A 22,234-nucleotide genomic window follows, 5' to 3' on the forward strand; every position below is an offset into this window, starting at 1 on the left:
AACTTAATTTTAATGCATTTGCATTTCATTACTGTGCCCGCATGGAATCATCCCCCCCATGTCATATTTAATTTCCATGTCGGCGTGACTTCAGAATGACGTGATTTACTGCTGCCTTTAAAAGACGTGTGCCTGGCGAGCTGAACTTCAAGGGGAACTCAGAGGCGAGTGCACACAATCTTATGTAGCGCTCACGAGGATCGCCTGTAGGATATCAAGGAAGAGGCGTCATGCATTCAGTCGGGGGGTACAGGCGAGTCGTTTTTTTTTTCCTCGGCTGGCTTTCAGTTCAGTGCCGATGCAAGGCCTCCGGTGCAGGTCGGGCCTGGGGTGGGCCAGGCAGCACAGACTGATGGAAGTACACAAACACATGCCGGTGGGGGGAGGGTGTGGGAAGTGGTCACGCACTTGGAAAAGCTTGTCATTCAAAAGCGTGCATTCTTCCACAGCTGAGACCGTTCACCAGCAGCTTCATTGACATGCTCCAAGTCGGGCCTCTGAATCACATCTGTCCAATTAAGCAACGCAAAAGCATTGAAGTGCCGCCAAATGCTCCAGAACTTTTCACCCCTTGGGCACAGACTGAAAATGAATGTGAGTTTTAGGGAGCTGCAGAAGAAATGAATGTCTGAGCAAGTTGTAGAATCCCCTTGCGAAAAGTGGGTATGGAGCAGTCACTGATGTCGCTTGCAATGTACTTATTCAGGTTTGGACCAGTAACCCTCATGGTTCAAGCTAACAGTGCAGCCTTGCAGTGCAGGTTAGGATAATGCCTACGCCTGAGCTGAAAGCGCAGCATGTAGTTGAGTGGCTGAAGCTGCCACCAGTCGGTCAAGTGGAATAGGGAGGAGGTGGGTGGGGTTTCGGACAGCCATGAAACGCACTGAACACTGGCCATGCAAGTGGTGGCCAGCACTCTCCAGCATGCGTGAAAGGGCCTTGAGATGTAGCCGGAGCTGGAGGCTTAACCAAGACAGGTCCTTAGGAGACATATATTAACCCTTGCATCTCTCTCTTTGATGTTGCTGGAGGCGAACATCAGGAACATGGAGCCTGGTGATCTAGTTGTGTGCCTCTTGGCTTACAGGGAGCAGAGAAGAAGAAGATTGCAGTGGAGGTGCCTGGCTTGGCAAAGGGAGGAGCACCACCCTCAAGATGAAGAGGCGGCCGGGCCTCCTCCAGATGCAGCTGAAGATCCGCAGTGAGCTGCCGCTTGTAGGTGCCTCACTAGACCCAGGGTACTATGGTGTGGCAGTGGCGTCCTCCTTGGACTGCAGAGCTGGAGCTGCAGGACTCACAGGAAGAAGGGAATCGAATGGGCCGAACGCTCCCGGAGTCACTTGGGTGGTTGGCCCCGGGGTGTGCACCTGCTGATCTTCCTCCCTATGGGTGCCCAAGGGCCCCTCGCTGACTCCTTGAGAGGAAGGGGCACCTGCAATGTGTTTGAGATGCCCCAACCCTCTCTTGCGTTGACACTGATGGATGTCAGAAAATGCCTCAGCGATGGAGTGCAGCTCCTGCAGCAGTGTCCTGGACCAAGGTCTCCATGGTGGCCGCCATCCTACCACTGTTGGCATGCCAGTGCTAACACCTCAGGCTGAAGACAGATGGACTCCTCCATCATGCCTTGCAATCTGAGGAGTACAGCAGACATACCTTCCTGATGTTCCCGAGCTTGCCTTTGTAGCTCCAGCAACTGAGGTAGAACCGAGTCCAGAGAGTCCTCATCTGACTCAGACTCAGCAGATTCCTGGCCTCCAGCTGTCCTCCGAGTGCTGGTGTTCTTGGATTTCCCTGCCTCCGTTTGCTGTGGGTCAGACAGTGCAGTCTGATTGTTACCCTGAGGCTAATCGAGACCTAGGTCCCACCGAGGTGTGTGCCTCTGCACTGGTGGAGAGTGTGGGTGAGCGCTGCGATGGGTCTGTGATGGGTGTCTGTGGATTCCTCTTCTGAGGAGTCCTCGGGGCTGGAGTCGATGGCCTAGCTCATGACCACCCTCAGCTGCTTCCCAGATGTGCCTGCAAGAGAAAAGAGAGATAATTAGTGCGTGGCAGAGGACTGTGGAACAGGAGGAATCACTCACAATACCATTGTCTGAAGGATGTTGCAGTGCAGGATCCTCACTTGGTTGGGCAGCGCCAACCTCACCATCTGTGTAGGAAAGGTCCACATCCAGCTGGATGGTTCTGTTTTCAAAGGCCGTGAGGACCTTGATGTCAGGCATTCCTCTGCCAGTCTGGGACGTCTCCCTCTTGTTGTGGGCTAGCTTATCCTGCATAGAGACAGATGGAGAAGGGTGTAAGCAAGATGCCTGCCAGCCAAATAAGAAGGATACCTGGCATGTTTGAAGGTGCAATGGACGGCATTAGGACACGATGGGCAGGGGAGATGAGAGTGTTTGTGAGAGAGTGAGTGGTGATGTCCCTTGAGCTGGCAGTGAGTGTGAACCCTGTGGATGTGTGATGGGTTTGTGAGTGTGTGAGTTGAGAGTGATGAGAATAGTGACTTACCCTGGCGGAATGGAGGAGGTCATTCATCGTCTCATGGCACTAGGTGGCTGTCCTGTTTTGGAGGGCGTTGGCGCTCACCACTGCCTCCGAAGCCGGATTGGTGAGCTTTGTGGCTGGTCTTCACCCAGAGCGGGAGTAGAGGAGCTTGCGCCGGTCTTCCATCGTGTCCAGCGGACACCCCTGAGAGGCGTCACTAAATTTGGGGGCTGCCGTCTTTGCTTTCGGAACCATCTGTCACCTGGAGCAGTCCTGGTCTGAAGACATGAAGTAGGTTGTACTCTGGTGCACTTTAAATATGGCGCCCAGAGCAAGGAAGCGCTGAGGTCACAGCGTGGCAGGCAAATCCGAGCCTGTCCGCCAGAGATGTGTTTCTCGTGCGTGCATTATTAATGAGGCGGGATGCGCTGGGAAGCATTGAAAAAATGGTGCAAAAACCCACCATTGCAGCTGGCGGGTAAAATGTCTTTTTTCATACCCGCCACTGCACTTAGCACAATTCAAGGACATTCCAGCCAATATCTTTGAATGTTAAGGGGAGATGGTTAGATCCTCTCTTGTTGGGGATGGTCATTGCCTGGCACTTAACTGCCAAGTAAGATTCACACCACACATCAGCCCAACTCTGAATGTTGTCCAGGTATTGTTGTATGTGGGCCTGGACTGCTTTAGTATCTGAGAAGTCACGAATGGTACTGAACATTGTGCAATCATCAACAAAAAACCCCAGTTCTGACCTTAAAGTAAAAGGAAAGTCATTGATGAAACAGCTGAAGATGTTTGAACCTCAGACACTACCCTGAAGAACTCCTGAAGCAATGTTTTGGGGCTGAGATGATTGACCTCCAACACCCACAGTCATCTTCCACCTTCCTGGGTATGACTCCAAATGGTGGAGAGATTTCCCCTGATTCCTGTTGATTTAAATTTTCCTTGGGTTCTTTATGCCACACTTGCTCAAATGCTGCCTTGATGGCAAGGGCACTCACTCTCACCTCAGCTCTGTAGTTCAGCTCTTTTCTCCACGTTTGGACCAAGGTTGTAATGAGGTTTGGTGATGAGTGGCCCTGATGAAATCCAAACTGAGCACCAGTAAGCAGGTTGTCACTAAGTAAGTGCCACTTGTTAGCACAGTCGACACCATACCTTCAATCACTTTGCAAATGATTGAGAGTAGACTAATGGGGCGGTAATTGGCCAGATTGGATTTGTCCCGCTTTTTGGGGACAGGACATACCTGGCCAATTTTTCCATATTATCAGGTAGGTGCCGGTGTTGTAGCTGCACTGAAGCAGCTTGGTTAGGGGTGCAGCTGGTTCAGTGGTTTCTTGATATGCCATGGAGTAAATTGCATTGGCTGAAGCCTGACATCTAGGATGGCAGGGACCTCAGAAGAAGGTCGAGATGGATCATCCGCTCGGCACTTCTGGCTAAAGATGGTTCCAAATGCTTCAGCCTTGCCTTTTGCACTGGTGTGTTGGCCCCAACCATCATGAAGGGTGGGGATGTTCTTCGGAGCCTCCTTCTCTGGTTAATTGTTTAATTGTCCACCATCCTTCACAACTGGATGTGGCTTCACTGCAGAACTTTGATCTCATCTGTAGGTTGTGGCATTGTTTAGCTCTGGCTATAGCATGGTGCTTCCACTTTTAAGCATGTATGTAGTCCTGTGTTGTAGCATCGTAGGTTGACATCCTATTTTTAGGTATGCCTTGTGCTGTTTCTGGCATGCTCTACTACACTTCTCATTAAATCAGGGTTGGTTGAACTAGGTAGAACTAGGTTAGTGGTGAGTTAGTTACTTTCAATCCTGTTGCCTTAAAAGAGAAATGGCATATTTTTAGTAATTCAGTTGAAATTTGTGGGGTTAACTTTCTATCCTGATATTGCTTCATAAATGAAGGGAATTATTTTATTCCTAAATACCTACAGTCCTTGTTTCTCCTTCCAACAGAAATTCATGACTCATTAAGCACAAAGAGTTCATGTTGGAACGGAATAATTTTTCAGGCATTAAAATTCTGGAACTTTGTCAATTTTAGTGGTCATGGTTGATTAACAACATCTGCGTCACATTATCTCCGTGGAAACCTTTGGAGATGAGCAGCACGCTGTGTTGTGCAAGAGGGATTATTGATGTAGGTTATTCTGCTTTTCCAGAGACAGAGGTTCTGAAGATGAAGCCGGGGATCAAACTGGGATCTTGCTGGCCTGTACAAGAGAGCCACCCCTCTGTTTATAAGATTTTTTTTTTTGCCCCTTGTTGTGCTTCACTCGATTTATGCAACAAACTGTAGCCTAGTGAGCGACCAAATGATATGTCCCAGGTTTGTACCAAAATTGTCCCCCTGCCGGGAGGTGTACAAGGGTGGTTCAAAGCTGATTTAATTTTCTGATTTTCTTTGCAGCTCTGAGACAGCTCCTGTTTGCTAGTTGACATGTACCTGATTGGTGTCGGGGATTAATCCACTTTGTGGCCTTGGGCATGGGTGCTGCTATGCTCAGTCAAATCATATTGCCTAAGCAGCACTCCGCAGCATGAAGGTTCTTCTTCATTTTACCTTTACCATTTATCAAAAAACACATTGCCAACTTTTAGGAATGAATCCCAAAATCCAACAGTTACATTGTGCTTCAAGGATGGGATGGCACCAGAATTCAATTAAAATCTACACACCTAAATATAGTACTGTGCATTTTGCATGCTAGACGTATGTGTAACCATCCCTCAGAGTGTTGCTAATTGAGAAGTTGAGCTTGTTGCTGGCAAAGAAAAGCAGTCAGTTTTGCACTGTGCCCAATTTCTATTTTCCAACGGACGTGGTATAATTAGGCAGTAATGTATCTTGACACTGCACCACAAAACATACAAAAACAAAGGGCAGAAACGATTATTAATGCCATTCTTGCTCCAATCCGTTAGACGGTGCAGAGTTGTGCATCACCCATCAGTGATGTACTCCTACAGGTGGCATATAAAAAATAGTGTCACTTTCACCAAAAACATTGCAAAATTCCTCTGAACACTTGGATAAGTTCCAGGAGACCATGGTTTCCCATCACTAGCCTACCTTATCCAACCCTTCTCCCTATATGTTCTAATTGCCGTAGAACATTGAATTATAAAGGAATGGATATATCCATTTGTGCTGGCACCACAGGTTACCTCTGATAACTTTCAATATCTTTATCTTCTAAAAATGTAACCATTGTCCTGTTAAATTTCTGACATCCTCTGTTTCCACTGCTCTTCTGTGTAGACTATTCCACATGTTTGCCATCTTCTACGAGAGGAATTTGTATCTTCACTGTGTATTCACATTTTCTTCTCTAAAATTGAATGGATTTCCCCTTGTTTCAGAATTTTTGTTAATATTCTGGAGCCATCATTCTGGAGTCAACTTTATTTTGCCTTGAAGAGCTTGAATACTTCAACAAGGTCATTGCTAAGCTGCCTTTTTCCAATATCAATAGTACCAATGGTTTTTTTCTCATAGCTCGGTCATCAACATAGTTGCCCTTCCTTATACTTCCCCCCGCTGGCCAGAATGGCCACTCTGTTGTACAGTGTCAAGAATTGAATATATTCGGGTAGTGTTTGCCTTACTAATTTCTGATGTCTTGGTTAGTGGAAATTTGAATTCAAGTGATGAAAGTGCTATATTAAGATTCATGTTGCACATTCTCTGCTGTTGCTGTACTCTCATGCTCTATCCTTTATTCATGATCATTTTTTTCCTTTCTTCTTCTCTGTCACAGTGTGTCATCCAGGTTATCATCCCAAAGCAAAAGCACAAGAAATGCGCCCACTCAAAGAAAGACCTCTAGGTCAGCTGGTGTTGCTTGTTTTTAGCCCACTGATCGCTTTGAACATTAGAGGTGTCTTATGTGACTGTACCTGCATGGCTAGGCATTTTGCAAACTTGCAAAGTTAGCAAGTTTATCTTAACTGCAGCGCTACTGTGTCCTATTAACAGTTGCTATATGTCCAGCTTTTCCATTTAAAGAAAACTGCATCCTATTTTGTTAAAGTGTGGTAAAATATTTAGCACCCTTCTCCCCCCCACCGCCACCACAATTTTCCCACTCCTCTGCTGAATGGATTGATTCACTGCTGATGACCCTCTGGTACCTGACCTGAGTGACCTTTCCTTATTTATTAGCCCCGACAGTGCCTGTCAGCCAGATATCAAACTGTGTAGCTTCACAACTGAGGCTGTGGCTTGAGTCTGATCCCGTCCCTGGCTGATGCTCAAACATCAGCTATGCATTTGATAAATTTGATGATTGGGAGGCCAGGAAATTGGTTAAGTTGCAGGAATATGAAAATATACGTCCACTGTAGGAATCATGACTATATTTATTGCTGACTTGTCTTGGCTGAGTTTGATGTTGGCTCAGCACACAGCCTATACCTGGAGCTGTTGATAGCAGTAAAACACTTCTCCAAATCGCTCTCGGAACCCCCTGGCACAGTAAAACTACAAAAACAATTTCCCATTTTAATGTTTTAATTGATTAGCTGGATGTTACAGGTCTCAATAATGCAGCAGAATAGAAAACATAAGCAATACCAAATCACTCTGGTCAGCTTTATTTTTCAATGAACAGAACCATGGGGTCAAACAGCTTGCTCTAAATTGAAAACCTGAATCTTGCATGCCTGGTCACAGTTCAAACGCTTATTCTCTTACATTGGAATTGGAGAACAAAACTGAAAAATATTAACAAGAAGGTGCTTTGCCATATTTCCTCAAGCATGCTTGAAAAGTTGGCGAGAGTATGAAATGGACCTGCTAGTGAGTGGTCCTTAACATTATATAAATTCAGGGCATTGAACACTGCAATCCTGTGTCTCGGTTCACCGAGGAGCCAGAATGCCATTGGCAGGGGCTTCTTTCATTTCCTTTGATGTAAAGAGGAAAGTGTGTATCGATCAAGATATCCTTCCACGTATTTTAATTCAATGCGTTTATGAATTGCATTATTAATTTGTCTGCCGGCAATGTAAGTGTTCAGAACCAGATTTCCATTCACTAACTACATGCGTGTTTTCTCAAACATTTCATTTCAATTGCCTAAGGCAATTTTAATAGCCTGTGGTTTATTTTAATCTCTTGTGATCTTGGCATTGTATTGATGTCAGTGCTGTGAAATTTGTCTCAATTCAAAACAGAAAGCGTGCTGTGTGATTGCTTTGAGTCTTTTGTCAGTAACAATTTTGTTCCTTGTAGTATTGTCCTGCGCTGGTGATTTTTGGTTCGGTCAGTTATTTATTATTTTTATCCATTTGGCTTTAGGCTTCCAGCCCCCACTACGAGATTGTCAGCTGCAGGCAGCGAGACCAAGGCTCGTGCATCCACCAGTGCAAACAACAGGCGCAGTCAGAGCTTCAACAACTTTGATAAATCCAAATCTGGTCACAACCCAGCAGCAAATAATGAAAAAGGTACATGTGTTATCACTTGTTCATTCACATTCTGGGTGTCAATTAGGTTCCATTTGCTGTAGACTTGCCCCAGTTCATGCCCCATGCCAGGACATGAGTGCATAATCCAGGCAGGCACTTAAGTGCGGTCGTGAGGGAGTCTTCCTATGTTTGAGGTGCAGTCTTTTGGATGAATCACAATGAAACCTTATCTTCTTGCTCAGGCAGAATTAAAAGTTGCTGCTGCAGGGTAGAAAACTTGTGGCCAAAGTATGTCCCTCAGCCAACGCCACTGAAACAGATCAACTGGTCTTCATCTCATGTGCGAATGGTGGAGTCTTTCTGTGTGCAGGTTGTCTGCTGCACATTTTTTGTCTAGTGATGTGGGCCGTATTGACAAGGCTGCACTTATTGCGTCTCTTTCATTGCCTACAAAACAATCGTAATTCATGAAATGCTTTGGGATGTTCTCAGGACGTGGCGATTGCTACTTAAACCGAAGCTGAAACTATGTTTTAAAACTCTGCACATCACTTTGGGAGGGTGCTTCAAGTGTCGCAATTATAAACTACAGAGCTAGGGAAAGGAACAAAGCAAGGAGAGAAAATGAGAAGCAATACATAACTGAGGCTGAGCTGAAAATTCAATTTAAGCTTCCAGTGTAGAAAGATTTTCTCAGGTTTGATCCCCAGTTTGTGCTGAGTTGAGCTGTGTCTTTGGTGCAGATCATACAATTGACCTCAGCACCCTGGGTTAGAAAGGGAGTTGCCAGCTCACTCAGATTGCCCAGGAGTCTCTCAGAATGGGACATGGCCCTCTCGGATCCTGCAAAATGTTTGCGCTTTATTATGAAAAGAAATATCTGCCAATTTGCGTCCCTCCTGGCCACAATCCAGTGACCTCTGATGGAAATGCATAGGGGAAAACTTAGCATGAGGATAGCACTGAGCCTGGCTGTGCTTTTTGTGCTGTCAAGTAGTTGGCAAGACCCAATGTCAATGTTCGTACATGTGAAATAGACATTGGGGCCAGGTTTCCAAGAATCCCCTGTACCTATGGGACTGTACCTTAGGAAGATGTCAAAGGTTCCAAGAAAGGTGAAGGCATACTTGGCAAGGAAATAAAAATGAGCTGCATCGTCTAGATAGAATATATACAAAGGAGTGGGGAATAAAAAGAAATCAATGCACGTTTTTAGATCCTTTTTAAATCACAGAATCGTTACAGTGCAGAAGGAGGCCATTCGGCCCATCGTGTCTGCACCGGCTCTCCAAATGAGCATCATGACCTAGTGCCATTCTCCTGCTTTTTCCCCATACCCTTGCACATTGTTTCTATTCAAATAATCATTTATCCCCTCTTGAATGCTTCCATTGAATCTGCCTCCACCACACTTCCAGACAGTGCATTCCAGACTGGAACCACTCGCTGTGTGAAGAAGTTTTTTCTCGCATCACACTTGCTTCTTTAGCAAATCACTTTAAATCCATGCCCCCTCGTTCTCGATCCCTTGACGAGCAGGAACAGTTTCTCCCTACCTACTTCCATCCAGCCCCCTCATGATTTTGAACACCTCTATCAAATGTTGGAATTTAGTCATTTCCACTGAGATTTTTTTTATTAACAAAAAATTCATTCAGTGGTGCGGTACATTGGACTTGGAACGGGCAACAAATGCTGGCCTTACCAGTGATGCTCACACCACATGAAAAGAATTTTAAAAAATGGTTATGTTTTAGTGCAAATTGCTGCTTCATATTAGTGAAGCTGGTGAGGTTTCCATCTCACTCATGCCAGTAGAGGGAGATAGTGCGTGAGAGAGAAAGAAAATTGATATTTTACATGCAAAATATTATCGATACAATTTTACTATTTTTCCTGCTTTCCTCTTTTATTTTTTTCTGGCTGTCATCGCATGACAAGATGGCTAAAACCTTATGGAATTATTTACAGCTTTAGATGTTGTTTTTAAGGTTGAAGCTGAGCTAGAAGCAGATTCAATTAGTTGTTTATAGAATTATAGAATACTACAACACAAAAGGAGGCTGTTGCTGTCATGCCTATGTTAGCTCTTTTGAATGAGCTATCCAATTAGTCCCACTATCACCAGCCCTCCCACAGCCCTTTATCCTTAGCCTTGAAAAAATGTTATCTTCAAATAATTGCCTAATTCCCTTTTGAAAGTTATTAGCAAATCTGCTTCCACCAGCTCTTCAGGCAATGCCTGAACAACTCATTTTGCTTATTAAAAAAAAATCTCCTCATCTCCCTCCTGGTTCTTTTTACCAATTACCTTAAGGTTATCACTGACCTTTTTTCCCAACTGACCTTTCCCGGGAGATAAGGCAGTCTGTTGCTAAAGTTTAGAAGGGAATCTGGAGAATCAAGGGAATCAAACATGCCCATCAGTCTATCTGAAAGCAAAATAATGTATGCATAAGTTTGCAGTGTTGCATTAAAACATTTTCTGATAGTGACATGACAGAAAGTACAGCAAGTGCATTTTAAAGAAACCAACTGCACAGACTGCATGACCCAATCTAAATTATCCCAGGACATCAAATGGTAAGGCACTTCTTTTCAAAGTATGAAATTTGAAGGTATATTCTTAGAATGCAACCAAGATTGGCTGAAGATTACATCCACCGTCCGGACAATTTTTTGGACATAGTGCTTCAGCCCCATGAGGGTCGCAGATGCGGAGAAATTAGGAGAAATAAACACGAGAGGACATGGCTTTAGGGTGAAAGGGGAAAGGTTTAGGGGGAACATTAGGGGGAACTTCTTCACTCAGAGAGTGGTGAGAGTGTGGAACGAGCTACCATCTGACGTGGTAAATGCGGGCTCACTCTTAAGTTTTAAGAATAAATTAGATAGATACATGGATGGGAGAGGTCTGGAGGGTTATGGACTAGGTGCAGGTCAATGGGACTAGCGGAATAATATTTTGGCACAGACTAGAAGGGCCAAATGGCCTGTTTTCTGTGCTGTAGTGTTCTATGGTTCTATGCTGGGTAAAATGGGTTCCCTCTTGCCCCAGGTCCCCAGAAACAGTGCGCGGGCCCACTTAAACATAGTCAAAGAACCCTGACCCCTGGATTTCCTAGGTTTGTGAAACTGGTAGTGGGCAGGCAGATTGTCTACTTCACTGCTCAATACACCATCCGACCTCCAGCCTACTGAGGGTTTCTTTGGCTCAATTTCTTCTACCATTAGAACTGCGTTTCAGGAATGCTTTTCCTTTGTGTTAAACTCTGTACTTGATTCTAGGTAGAATAATTAATAATACAATTTCAAATATCTAATTACATATGGCCAATTTTGATCTAATTCTAAATGTTGAAAGCATGCTACTTAAAGTACACCATGAGATTTAAGGGGTGATAGCTGAATCTGTCAGTGGGCAGAAAGCTTTAAAAATAAACTATTTACAAAATATGTCCTGTGTCAATATGTCGCTTTAAATCGGGTAAAATAAAAGATTGTTCTGTTTTAAAATGGAATAAATTTCATCTCTGGCTCATTTTCAATGCATTTTAAAATTTCTCCCTGGATGAAATAACGAAGAAAAATGCTGAGAACAACTGTTTGCAGTTTTCTCATACTTGGAACATGAAGCATTCCAAAGAGTCAGTGCTATTCCCGACACATGAGTGTGACATTTGCCTGTCATCTTTGCTTTTAATGTGATAAAACTGTTGAGTCATTGAATCTTAATATTGCTGGCAACACTTGACATGATACTTCACAGTGAAACTAAAGACCTGTGCAGAGAGTTCACCAAATATAATATGATATGCAGCCACGCAACATAACATATGGGGAGAAAGCATTATTCTATTAAAAAACATGTTTGGTCCTTTGACTTAACCAAAATGAAAACTGCATGGAAATTTCTTTCTAAATATAAGATCTTCATAAGATCTTCTGAGATTTATTTTTATTTTGTAATTGAATCTGTAGTTTAGTTACAAATAAATGTACGAATCATCTGTTATTGTCTATAAAAGAAAGAACTTGCATCTCTATAGAGACTTTCACCATTGGGCAATCCAAAAGAGGTTTATAGCCAATGAAGTGTTCTTGAAGTAGTCACTCTTATAAAGTGCAAACACCAATAACCAGCAATATTACAATGACCAGATAATCCATGTTTTGTGATGTTGGTCAAGGGATAAATATTGGCCAGGATGCTGGGGATAACTACTGCTCTTCTTTGAAATAGTGCCATGGAATCTTTTCCATGACAGGGGCCTGGATTTTTGCTCCCAAAGTGGGTATGTCAAGTCAGGAAGCTCACCTGCTCATCTCAGGAAAAAGTGCTCCGAATGGCGGAACCTTTGTTCTGGGGGTGCAGGGAGGCGGGAGGCTGCAGGATGGAGTCTGGCGTTGATTTATTTTTTATTCATTGGATGTGGGCATCACTGACTGGGCCAGCATTTATTGCCCATCCCTGTGTTCAGAGGGCACTTACGAGTCAACCACATTGCTGGGGCTGTGGGTCTGGAGTCACATGTAGGCCAGACCAGGTAAGGATGGTAGATTTCCTTCCCTAAAGGATATTAGTGAACCGGATGGGGTTTTTACAACAACTGACAATGGTTTCACGGTCATCATTAGACTTTTAATTTCAGATTTATATTGAATGCAAATTCCATCATCTGTCATGGTGGGATTTAAACCTGGGTCCCCAGAGCATTACCCTGGGTCTCTGAATTACTAGTCCAGTGACAATACCACTATACCATCACCTCCCCTCAAGAAATTGGAGGTGGTGTCAGGGGCTACTGAGCAGCAAGGCTTCTTCACAGTTATTTCCTTAAACATTATGTCTCCTAGCCCTCATCCCTCTCACCCCCCACCCACTCCTCACGCCCATGCATGTCAACTCATGCCAACCCATGCCCTCCACTCACTCCAATGGCCTCTCATACCCTCTATGCCCACTCATGACCTCCTCCATCCCTGTGGCCCCTTATAACTCATATGCTAACTTAGTGTGAACTCATGCCCCACACCCACCACCCTATGCTCTTTCACCTTCCATGTCAATTCACCCAATATTCACCATGGGCAGACCTCAGGAGCCATGATAGAATAAAATAAAATTCTAAATATCTATTACAGACTTCACTATATAAAAAAAAATTCTCATTCATGAAAGCCCATTCAGTACATTTAAATCCCCTCAAGTATTTAATCGTCTATAGAACAAACATTTGTATTCATAACCTCACATAGAAGACAGCTAACCCTTTAATAACCTCAATCAAACTGTGAACTTCTAGCACCCCCCCGCCCCCCCACACCCCACCCCACCCTCCACTCCCACCGCCCCCAGTATGTTAATGATGGGTTGTGGAAAGCAGTTAAGCATTTATAATGATAATGTTATGATCCTAGCTGAGGTTACCCCTGGACAAGCCTGATCCCAGAATGGAACCCAGCTTGATAGATCGTAACTTTTAATTGTTTGTCCAGATACTTAGAGAATAGCTACTGAACAGAGTCACAGAAGTCAGCTGATGGACTTTTAATAAAAGAATAAAACATCTATTGAACAAGAAAAGATGAACTATATTACAATACTCCTTTACCCACAACTATACCTTTACAGATATATACAGATTTGTAAGAATGACATAAGTTACAAAAGCTATCTTATACTCTAATGTTCACTGTAAGTACACTGTAAGTAAGGCGACCTATAGTCAGATACACCACACTCTGAAACCAAGTGACACACGCCACCTCAACCAGATGCTATGGATCTCTCATCAACTCCCCCCAGACGCGTATCCCACCATGAACCAACTGGTCTCACTGAACTCCATGTTTCACACGAGGGTTTCCAATTTCCACTCTCCAAGAACTTGCTTTGGAATCTTCTCCCAAACTGACACTTTCTCTCAGAAGCCTTCCGCAAGGGTTCACCTCCAGGGTTTAGAACTCTCCTTCCAATGTACCTCTCCCCTGGGTCACCACATGGATTCAAGCTGTCTTCCACGTGCTCTCTCTCACCAACTCAGCCGTCAACAGTACCACTGCTTCACATGCCCATAGCAAAGAGTTACAGACCTTCACCCGTCTCTTTGGGCTTTCTTGCCTTTTGCAAGCTATTCTTGCTTTAAACCTGCTTTCTGCAGCTTTTGTCTCTTTAAATCTGAAGCTTGGAGCCTTTCTCTCTGCTTTTTATTTTTAACTTCATGAACAAGACCTTTTCCAGGTTTCAGTCCTTCCTTTGACTAGAAGGTCTGCTTGGGACTTTTCTCTGTTTCTTCCCCCTGGATTTTGAGGTATTTTCTTTATCTTGGGGCTTGCTATCTGTCCCATTTGCTCCAGTCTCTCTCTGGCAGCTACTTTCAACCAATTTTAGCTTGAGACTGGCTATCTGTCCCTTCTAGGTTGCTTCTGCTTGACAGCTGTCTTGAAACCAACTGAACTCCCACAGCTTCAAAATCAAAAACTGCTGTCTCTAGCTTGTCTGTGTGTTTGTCTATGAGAGGGACCTACTTCTTTGGACCCCTGTTGCTAGGCAACAGCACTATTTTTTCCTACTCTTGTTTGCCTAACTTAACTCACAGTCATAAAACTCTCATTAACAATGTAAGCGCCTTTTAAAGTGAAACTAAAACTCAACTTGACCTCCTCTTAACACACAGATACAGAAATACAAATCAAGCTTAAACATTAAAGCTAAAACTCAATCCTAACACCTACCAATATAACTTAATTAAACTATCTCTATTTCCTAACAATAGCACTTAGCTGGATAAGGGGGTGGGACTTGCAGATCCAGGGTCTGTCCACCATTTTGGATACACTGCAAAGCCTTCATGACTCTGCGAAAATCCATGCCAGTGCCTCAGTTTAACATCTCATCCCAGAGATGCCAACTTCAAATGTGCAGCAGTACAGCACTGGAGATTTTTTATCCTCAAGCTCCTGGAGTGGGACATGAACTCATAACTTTCTGACTCAAAGGCAAGAGTGCTCTCTCTTGAACCAGGATTGCTGCGCAGAAACCTTTGTGGGGGGAAGCTGAAAAGTGACATAACTGTTACATACAAATGTTTCATTTTCCTCAAAGTATACACTTACAATAAAATTAAAGTCATAGATATGTATCTATAACAAATATTGATTGAATTAGCACCAATAATTATATTAGTTGACCATCATGCATGTGCAGTGGCAGATAGATCATGAAGTTAATTGGAGAAGATCTTCCAGGTAACTGGAGAATAGCTACTGTGATCCTAGAGTTTTGGGAAAGACATGATTTTGAGAAATATAGGCTTCAGTTGTGAGAATCAAATAATGGTCTTTTGTGATTGACATTGCCACCATATTGCCTTGACTCAACAGGCACACGTGCAGATTATGGCAGAGTTTGCTCAAAAGGTTGATTTAAGAAATCATTAGCAAGCTTTTTGTTTCTTATTTCACAGACTCAGACTCCAACTGTAACCTCTTCACTTACTATCCAAACTAAGTCAAGGATCAAATCTGATGTGATACACTACACAGTGCACTCACACACAGAGCCATCTAGGACTCAAGTGTAAATTAATGCTTCTTTCCTATTTTCTTCTACATGGAAATTATAGCACAGGAGGCCATAATCTGGCATATTATGCCTTTGTTAGCTCTTCAACTGAACAAATTAGCTTTAATCCCTTTTCCTTGTGTTTTACTCATATCCTTTTAGATTAATTATCTTCTGTCTAATTCTCCCTTATGCTGTTATCATCATCTGCCTCAATTGCCACTTGTGAAAAGCATTCCATGTACTGGTAACCCTCTGTATGATAAATCTTTTAATTTATCCCTTTTTTCTTGTAGTGATAATTCAATCCGCACTACATGTTACCTGTTCATTAATCAGTGAAAACAATTTGTTGCTATTTAGCACTCCCAAAATCTATCATGTTATAAGCCTCTATTGGACCCACTTAATTTTCCCTGTTAGTCAAAAAAATGCCGTTTTTTTTTGTGCGTGTGCATATTCTTGTCTTTGAAAGATCCTTTATTTGATACATGATGATTGCATAATGCTCTTTAGCAGTGTGTTGGAACTAACTGATACAAGACTGAAAGTAAAAGAAAGATGTTTTCTTTTAAAAATGAAATTCCTGAAGGTGTTATAAATTACTTTGGTATTAGTTGCATATGGCATTCCGTTTGACTTTTGTCTGCATTTATTTATGATCTGGTATGAATGGCGAATGAATCATAGACAGAAATGAAATATCTTAGACATGTAATTTAGCATGTGCCTATAATGGACAAGGAGCAACAGCCTGTAACTCCCTTTGTGCTGATATTGGGTGTGGCATTTCTCAACATCTCTAAGTTGTCAGGGAGCCAACTGTCAAACAGTTATGATAGAGTGGGATCTTTAAGGTCATTTAATGTAAATTTGATGCTTCTGAGACAATGAATCTTATTTCTCAAAGAGGGAGGACAGTGCGTTCTTCACCAATGCTTACTTCCGTGCTGCTATTTTCCGAGAATTATCTTTGGATTCAGGTTTAAATTAACATTCCTTACTTGCATCAGTTTAATGTTTCAACATTTGAAATGATAAAAAAAAGATACAGGGGAACAACTGCAAAGTCCTTTGAATGTTGCAAATCTAAAATAAAAAAGAGAAAATGCTGGAAAACATTCATGTCAGCAGCTTCAGTGGACAGAGAAAGAGAGTTAATGGGTAGAATTTAACGCCCAGCCCAGAGGCCGTTTCAGAGACGGGGCTGGGGGTTGGGGGGGAGGGGGGTATTGCGGGGGGGAGGTTGGGAGGGTGGGGCGGCATATGATCAGATGGGAGGGTGTGGGTTGGAGATCCTGTTGTTTTCCTGCCTTCCTTCGATTTAGTCCAGGGCGGGAAAGCTCAAGTATGGCTTTCCCAGCAACTTAAGGGCCTCATCTCCTCGCTGTTGGTATTTAACCAGCGGCGGGTGGGGGACACGCCTCATGGGCCCACTGCCAGAGAAACCCTGGTGGGAATGTGGGCACCTGTTAAGCTGGAGGGGGGCGGGTGTTGGGTGGTGAGGGTAGGTCCCTACTTGTTGGGCTCTCTGTGCCCAATGAAGGCACCTGCCACCTACCACGGGAATGGAGGGACACAGAGTAAGGCCCCTTTCTGCCCTTTAAACCCACTCCTCTCGATACGGCTTCCCCACCTGTGGGCGAACCCGCCCCACTCACCTTTCTCCTGGGGCTCCAGCATCAACCCTGAATGTCGGCCACGCTGCAGTACTGGCAGTGGCCACCGCTCCCGGACTAGGATTTCCGGGGGAAATGCCCCTCTGGGAAGTATGATGCTGACTAGGTAGGGATTAAATCCTACCATGCCGGGACCTCCTGGGAACGGCTGCAGCAGTGGTTGGTAATGATTTTCCAGTTGGTGAACAGGTCTTCTGCTGCAACCATTAAATTTCGCCTATGTTTCAGGTCAATGAAGTGAAAGATGAAAAAATACACAGGTGTAATTTCTAATATTTATTTTTCTTTAGGGCTTTGATGGGAACTTCCCTATTGTTGATCATGGAAGTGCTGTAATAAGATAGTAGGATGGTGCATATGAAATGTTAATACTGTGTCCTTGCCCTTTGCCTATCTTTTTTTTATTTGTTCATGGGATGTGGGCATCTATGGCTAGGCCAGCATTTATTGCCCATCCAGTAATTTCCTTGAGAAGGTGGTGGTGAGCTGCCTTCTTGAACCGTCTATGTGGTGTAGGTACACCCACAGTGCTGTTAGAAAAGGATTTCCAGCATTTTGACCCAGAGAGAGTGAAGGAACGGCGATACAGTTCCAGGTAAGGATAGTGAGTAGCTTGGAGGGGAACTTCCAGGTGGAGGTATTCTCGTGAGTCTGCTGTCCTTGTCCTTCTAGATGGTACGGGTTATGGGTTTGGAAGGTGCTGTCTAAGGATGCTTCATGAGTTCCTGCAGTGCATCTTGTAGATGGTACACACTGCTGCCACTGTGTGTCATTGGTGGAGGGAATGAATGTTTGTGGATGTGGTGCCAATCAAGCAGCTACTTTGTCCCGGATGGTGTCAAGCTTCTTTAGCATTGTTGTAGCTGCACTAATCCAGGCAAGTGGAGAGTATTCCATCACACTCCTGACTTGTGCCTTGTAGATAGTGGACATGCTTTACGGAGTCAGGAGGTGGGTTACTCGTCGCACTATTCCTAGCCTCTGACCTGCTCTTGTAGTCACAGTATTTATATGGCTAGTCCAGTTCAGTTTCTGATCAATAGTGACCTCCAGGATGTTGATAGTGGGGGATTCAGTGATGCTAATGCCATTGACTGTCAAGCGGCAATGGTTAGATGCTCTCTTGCTGGAGATAGTCATTACCTGGCACTTGTGTGGTGCGAATGTTACTTGCCACTTATCAGCCCAAGCCTGGATATTGTTCCTGTCTTGCTGCATTTGGACATGGACTGTCTCAGTTTCTGAGGAGTCACAAATGGTGCTGAATATTGTGTAATCATCAGCTAACATCCCCACTTCTCACCTTATGACGGAAGGAAGGTCATTGATGAAGCAGCTGAAGATGGTTGAGCCTTGGACACTACCCTTAGGAACTCCTGCAGTGATTCCCTGGAACTGAGACGATTGACCTCGAACAGCCACAACCTTTTTCCTTTGTGCTAAGTATGACTCCAACCAGCAGAGTTTTCTGCCTGATTCCCATTGACTGCAGTTTTGCCAGGGATCCTTGATGCAACACTTGGTCAAATGGCATCTTGATGTCAAGGGCAGTCGCTCTCACCTCCCCTCTGGAGTTCAGCTCTTTTGTCCATGTTTGAATCAAGGCTGTGATGAGGTCAGGAGCTGAGTGACCCTGGCAGAACCCAAACTGAGCGTCAGTGAACAGGTTATTGCTAAGCAAGTGCTGCTTGATACCACTGTTGATGACCCCTTCCATCACTTTACTGATGATGGAGAGTAAACTGATAAGGTGGTAATTGGCCAGGTTGGTTTTGTCCTTTTTTTGTGTACAGGACATACCTGAACAAGCTTCCACACTCAAGAAGTTTGACATCAGCCAGGACAAAGCAGCCGCTTGATTGGCACCCCATCCACAAACATTTACCCCCTCCACCACTGACACACAGTTGTAATAGTGTGTACTATGTACAAGATGCACTGCAGGGACTCATCAAACCTCTTTAGACAGCACCTTCCAAACCCAAGACCACTACCATCTAGAAGGACAAGGGCAGCAGACACATGGGAACACCACCACCCGGAAGCTCCCCTCCAAGCCATTCACCATCCTGACTTGGAAATATATCGCCGTTCCTTCACTGTCACTGGGTCAAAATCCTGGAACTACCTCTCTGACAGCATTGTGGGCGTCCCTACACCACATGACTTCAGCAGTTCATGAAAGCAGCTCACCACCACCAATTAGGAATGGGCAATAAATGCTAGCCTAGCCAGTGATGCCCATGTCCCATGAATGAATAAAAGAAAAGTGCCACTTGATTGCTGATGACCCCTTCCCTCACTTTACTGATCATCGAGAGTACACTGATGAGGTGTCAATTGGCCAGGCCGGATTTGTCCTGCTTTTTGTGTACAGGACATACCTGGGCAATTTTCCACATTGCCGGATAGATCCCATTGTTACAGCTGTACTGAAACAGCTTGGCGAGGGATGCGGCAAGTTCAGGAGCACGAGTCTTCAGTACTATTGCCGGAATGTTGTCAGGGCCCATAGCCTTTACGGCATCCAGTGCCTTCAGCCGTTTCTTGATATCACGTGGAGTGAATTGAATTGGCTGAAGACTGGCATCTGTGATGCTGGGGACCTCCGCAAGAGGCTGGAATGAATCATGCACTCGACACTACTGGCTGAAGATTGTAGCAAATGCTGTGTTTTGGGAGATCTGACCAGCTATCCTACTGTCTTCTGGGAGATCTATACAGCTACCACCTCACATAGGCTTCAGTATTTCCTTAAATGCGTTCCTTCCATTTGATATTTCTATTGTCTCAACCAGCCTCTTTAGAAATGCTTTCTTCCTAGACTTGATTAGACTATTCTTTACTATAGCCCTTAGGTTTAAAAAAGTAAACTTACCCTATCTTTGCCTTATTTACTTACACCTTTTTACAGCCTGCATATATCCCCCTTTGAACTAAAACAACTCAATTCAAAATTACTCCTGTTATTGTTATATGTAAAACACAGATCGAAGTTTCTCCTGGTTCATTAACACATCAAAACTACTTCTTACTGTCGGCTTTAGACTCTTGCAGTTGCTCTGACTCTTACTCCAATGACCATATTTACAAACCCCCAACAGCCTGTCTCCCAGTGAATAAGAAATATGACAGGGTTATTGACAGAAGAAAAATAATATAATTTCTTGTTTTCTCGACAATTAGAACCCTTAACTGATGAAATATTTTTAAATTAACTTCAAAATCTGAGTAGGAATTACCTGATATGATATAGACTTTCCTTTTTTGGCTGCTCTTCTTTTCCATTCGAATTGAGTCACAGTCGAATTGCTAATAATATTAGGAGACTTTTTAGCGGATGCTGTTGACACTTGCAATAACCATTTCCCTGATTTTGTGGGGTTTTCATCACCATTGCAGCTTCTATTGCTAAACCAGTATTGTTTGTTTGACGGAAGTGCTTATGGAAGCAAAATACAATACTGTGAAACACAACAACGAAAATGTTCTCCATTCAGCCATGTGTAGAGATTTTTAATTAAACATCACTTGCTCCTGTTAAAGAAAGAGTTGCTGATGGATGGAATAGTATCCATGCTGAACAGCTGTGAGCTTGATGCTGTGATCTGCTGCACTGATTGGCTGTCAACAGCCTTGCTGGAAGGATAATGTTGGCCTTTCACACCAAGGATAGTCATTCAATGCACCTCAAGCATTTTAAATAGGTGACGAGTTGTAGGAAATAAAATGTTTAGTGAGCTGCCAAACTGGTGTTTCACTGTTTGACTTGGGTTTCAATTAGCCCGATTAGTAGTGAAATAAAAGTTCCTTCTGTCTGTTGACTGCAAGAATCTTATGTGAAATGAGTTGGTATCGTCTCAACAGTGTTTCCTATGTGAAAGTTTCCTATGAGTGCAGTCTCAGGTGCACCTCTGAAGGAGAGGCAGGGTAAAGGGAACTTATGTGTTAAACCATGTTCAACTTTACTTGGGATTATTTGGTGCTGATGAGAAAATAATACGTAACTAATAAAATATTAAACAATTACAATATTCTAGCTTTCATCTTAGAAGCAATACTTGTGCTTCATTGGAAAGCGCACAGTGACCCATCTTTAACGCTGACTCCTTTTGAACTGAAGCAGAGGGAAGAGGTCCATTGGCGTTAATTTGTTTTGTATCCATCTTTTTTACAGAAACAAGAGAGACGCTTGGGGCAGAATTTTGCCCTTGTCGGGCAGGCTCGGCAGGGGCGGGCGGGGGTGGTCAGGAAGCCGACCGCCGCCCGCGATCGAGGCCGGAAGGCAATTTCATGCTGGCTGGCTAAATAAGCCCCGCCCAGTGTGAAACGCGAGCGGGCGGGAGGAGCGGGGCAAGTGAGCGCTTGATAATCAGAGGTGCCTCAGGGAGATGAAGAGGTTTTTTAAAAAAAAATAAAGAAATTGAAAATGTTATAAAACATGTCCCCTCATGTGACAGGGTCATGTTATTAATTGCATTTTAAAATTTTTATTTGCTTTAGGAAACCTCATCCCGCCCGCGGATGAGGTTTCCTAAAAAATGCAAAGGCCGCTTGGCCTTTTCGCCTGCCCCGCCACTGTAAGGTTGGATGGGCAGCGAAAAGTTTCTTTTAAATACATCATTAATGGCCTTAACAGGCCTTTTAATTGTCAGTGGGCGCGCTGCCAACTCCGGCGTGCACCCGCCGACCGAAATATCGCATGACCGCGCCCAACATCAGCACGCATCAATTTACACTGAGCGGATTGGGCTCGCGCCCGCCCATCGAAGTGAAAGTTTTGCTCTTGATCTTTTTTTAAATGAGTTAACTTGTTGTGGAATGTTTTCTCATGTCCTGATGTGACTGTCCTTCTCTTGCCAATTTCCTCCCATAATATAGGGGCCTACAGTGCAAACATTACGTTTGGCTCATTGTTTTACTGTTGGATCTTTGCTAGGCATTCCAAAACTAATCCCATTGCGCGACTCTTACACCACAGCCATGTAACTCCTCTGCTTGAAATCCTTAAAAGATTCAATAGTTACTGTCTAAACCACCCCCTATGACAAAGCATTCCACGCTCTAACAA

General features: G+C 44.0%; 1 protein-coding gene across 3 annotated transcripts in view; it reads left to right on the top strand.

Annotated features, from left to right (window-relative positions):
* Positions 1–22,234, top strand: part of nav2a (neuron navigator 2a) — a 465,240-nt gene that overhangs the window by 158,228 nt on the left and 284,778 nt on the right. For all 3 annotated transcript variants that reach the window (XM_078549510.1, XM_078549511.1, XM_078549512.1), the window contains exons 6-7: positions 6,267–6,335; positions 7,808–7,956. In XM_078549510.1, the coding sequence (XP_078405636.1) occupies positions 6,267–6,335; positions 7,808–7,956 (218 nt within the window). The remainder of the gene's footprint in view (positions 1–6,266; positions 6,336–7,807; positions 7,957–22,234) is intronic.

This window comes from Cetorhinus maximus, chromosome 9 (genome assembly GCF_964194155.1).
Source record: "Cetorhinus maximus chromosome 9, sCetMax3.hap1.1, whole genome shotgun sequence".
NCBI classification, from domain to species: domain Eukaryota; kingdom Metazoa; phylum Chordata; class Chondrichthyes; order Lamniformes; family Cetorhinidae; genus Cetorhinus; species Cetorhinus maximus.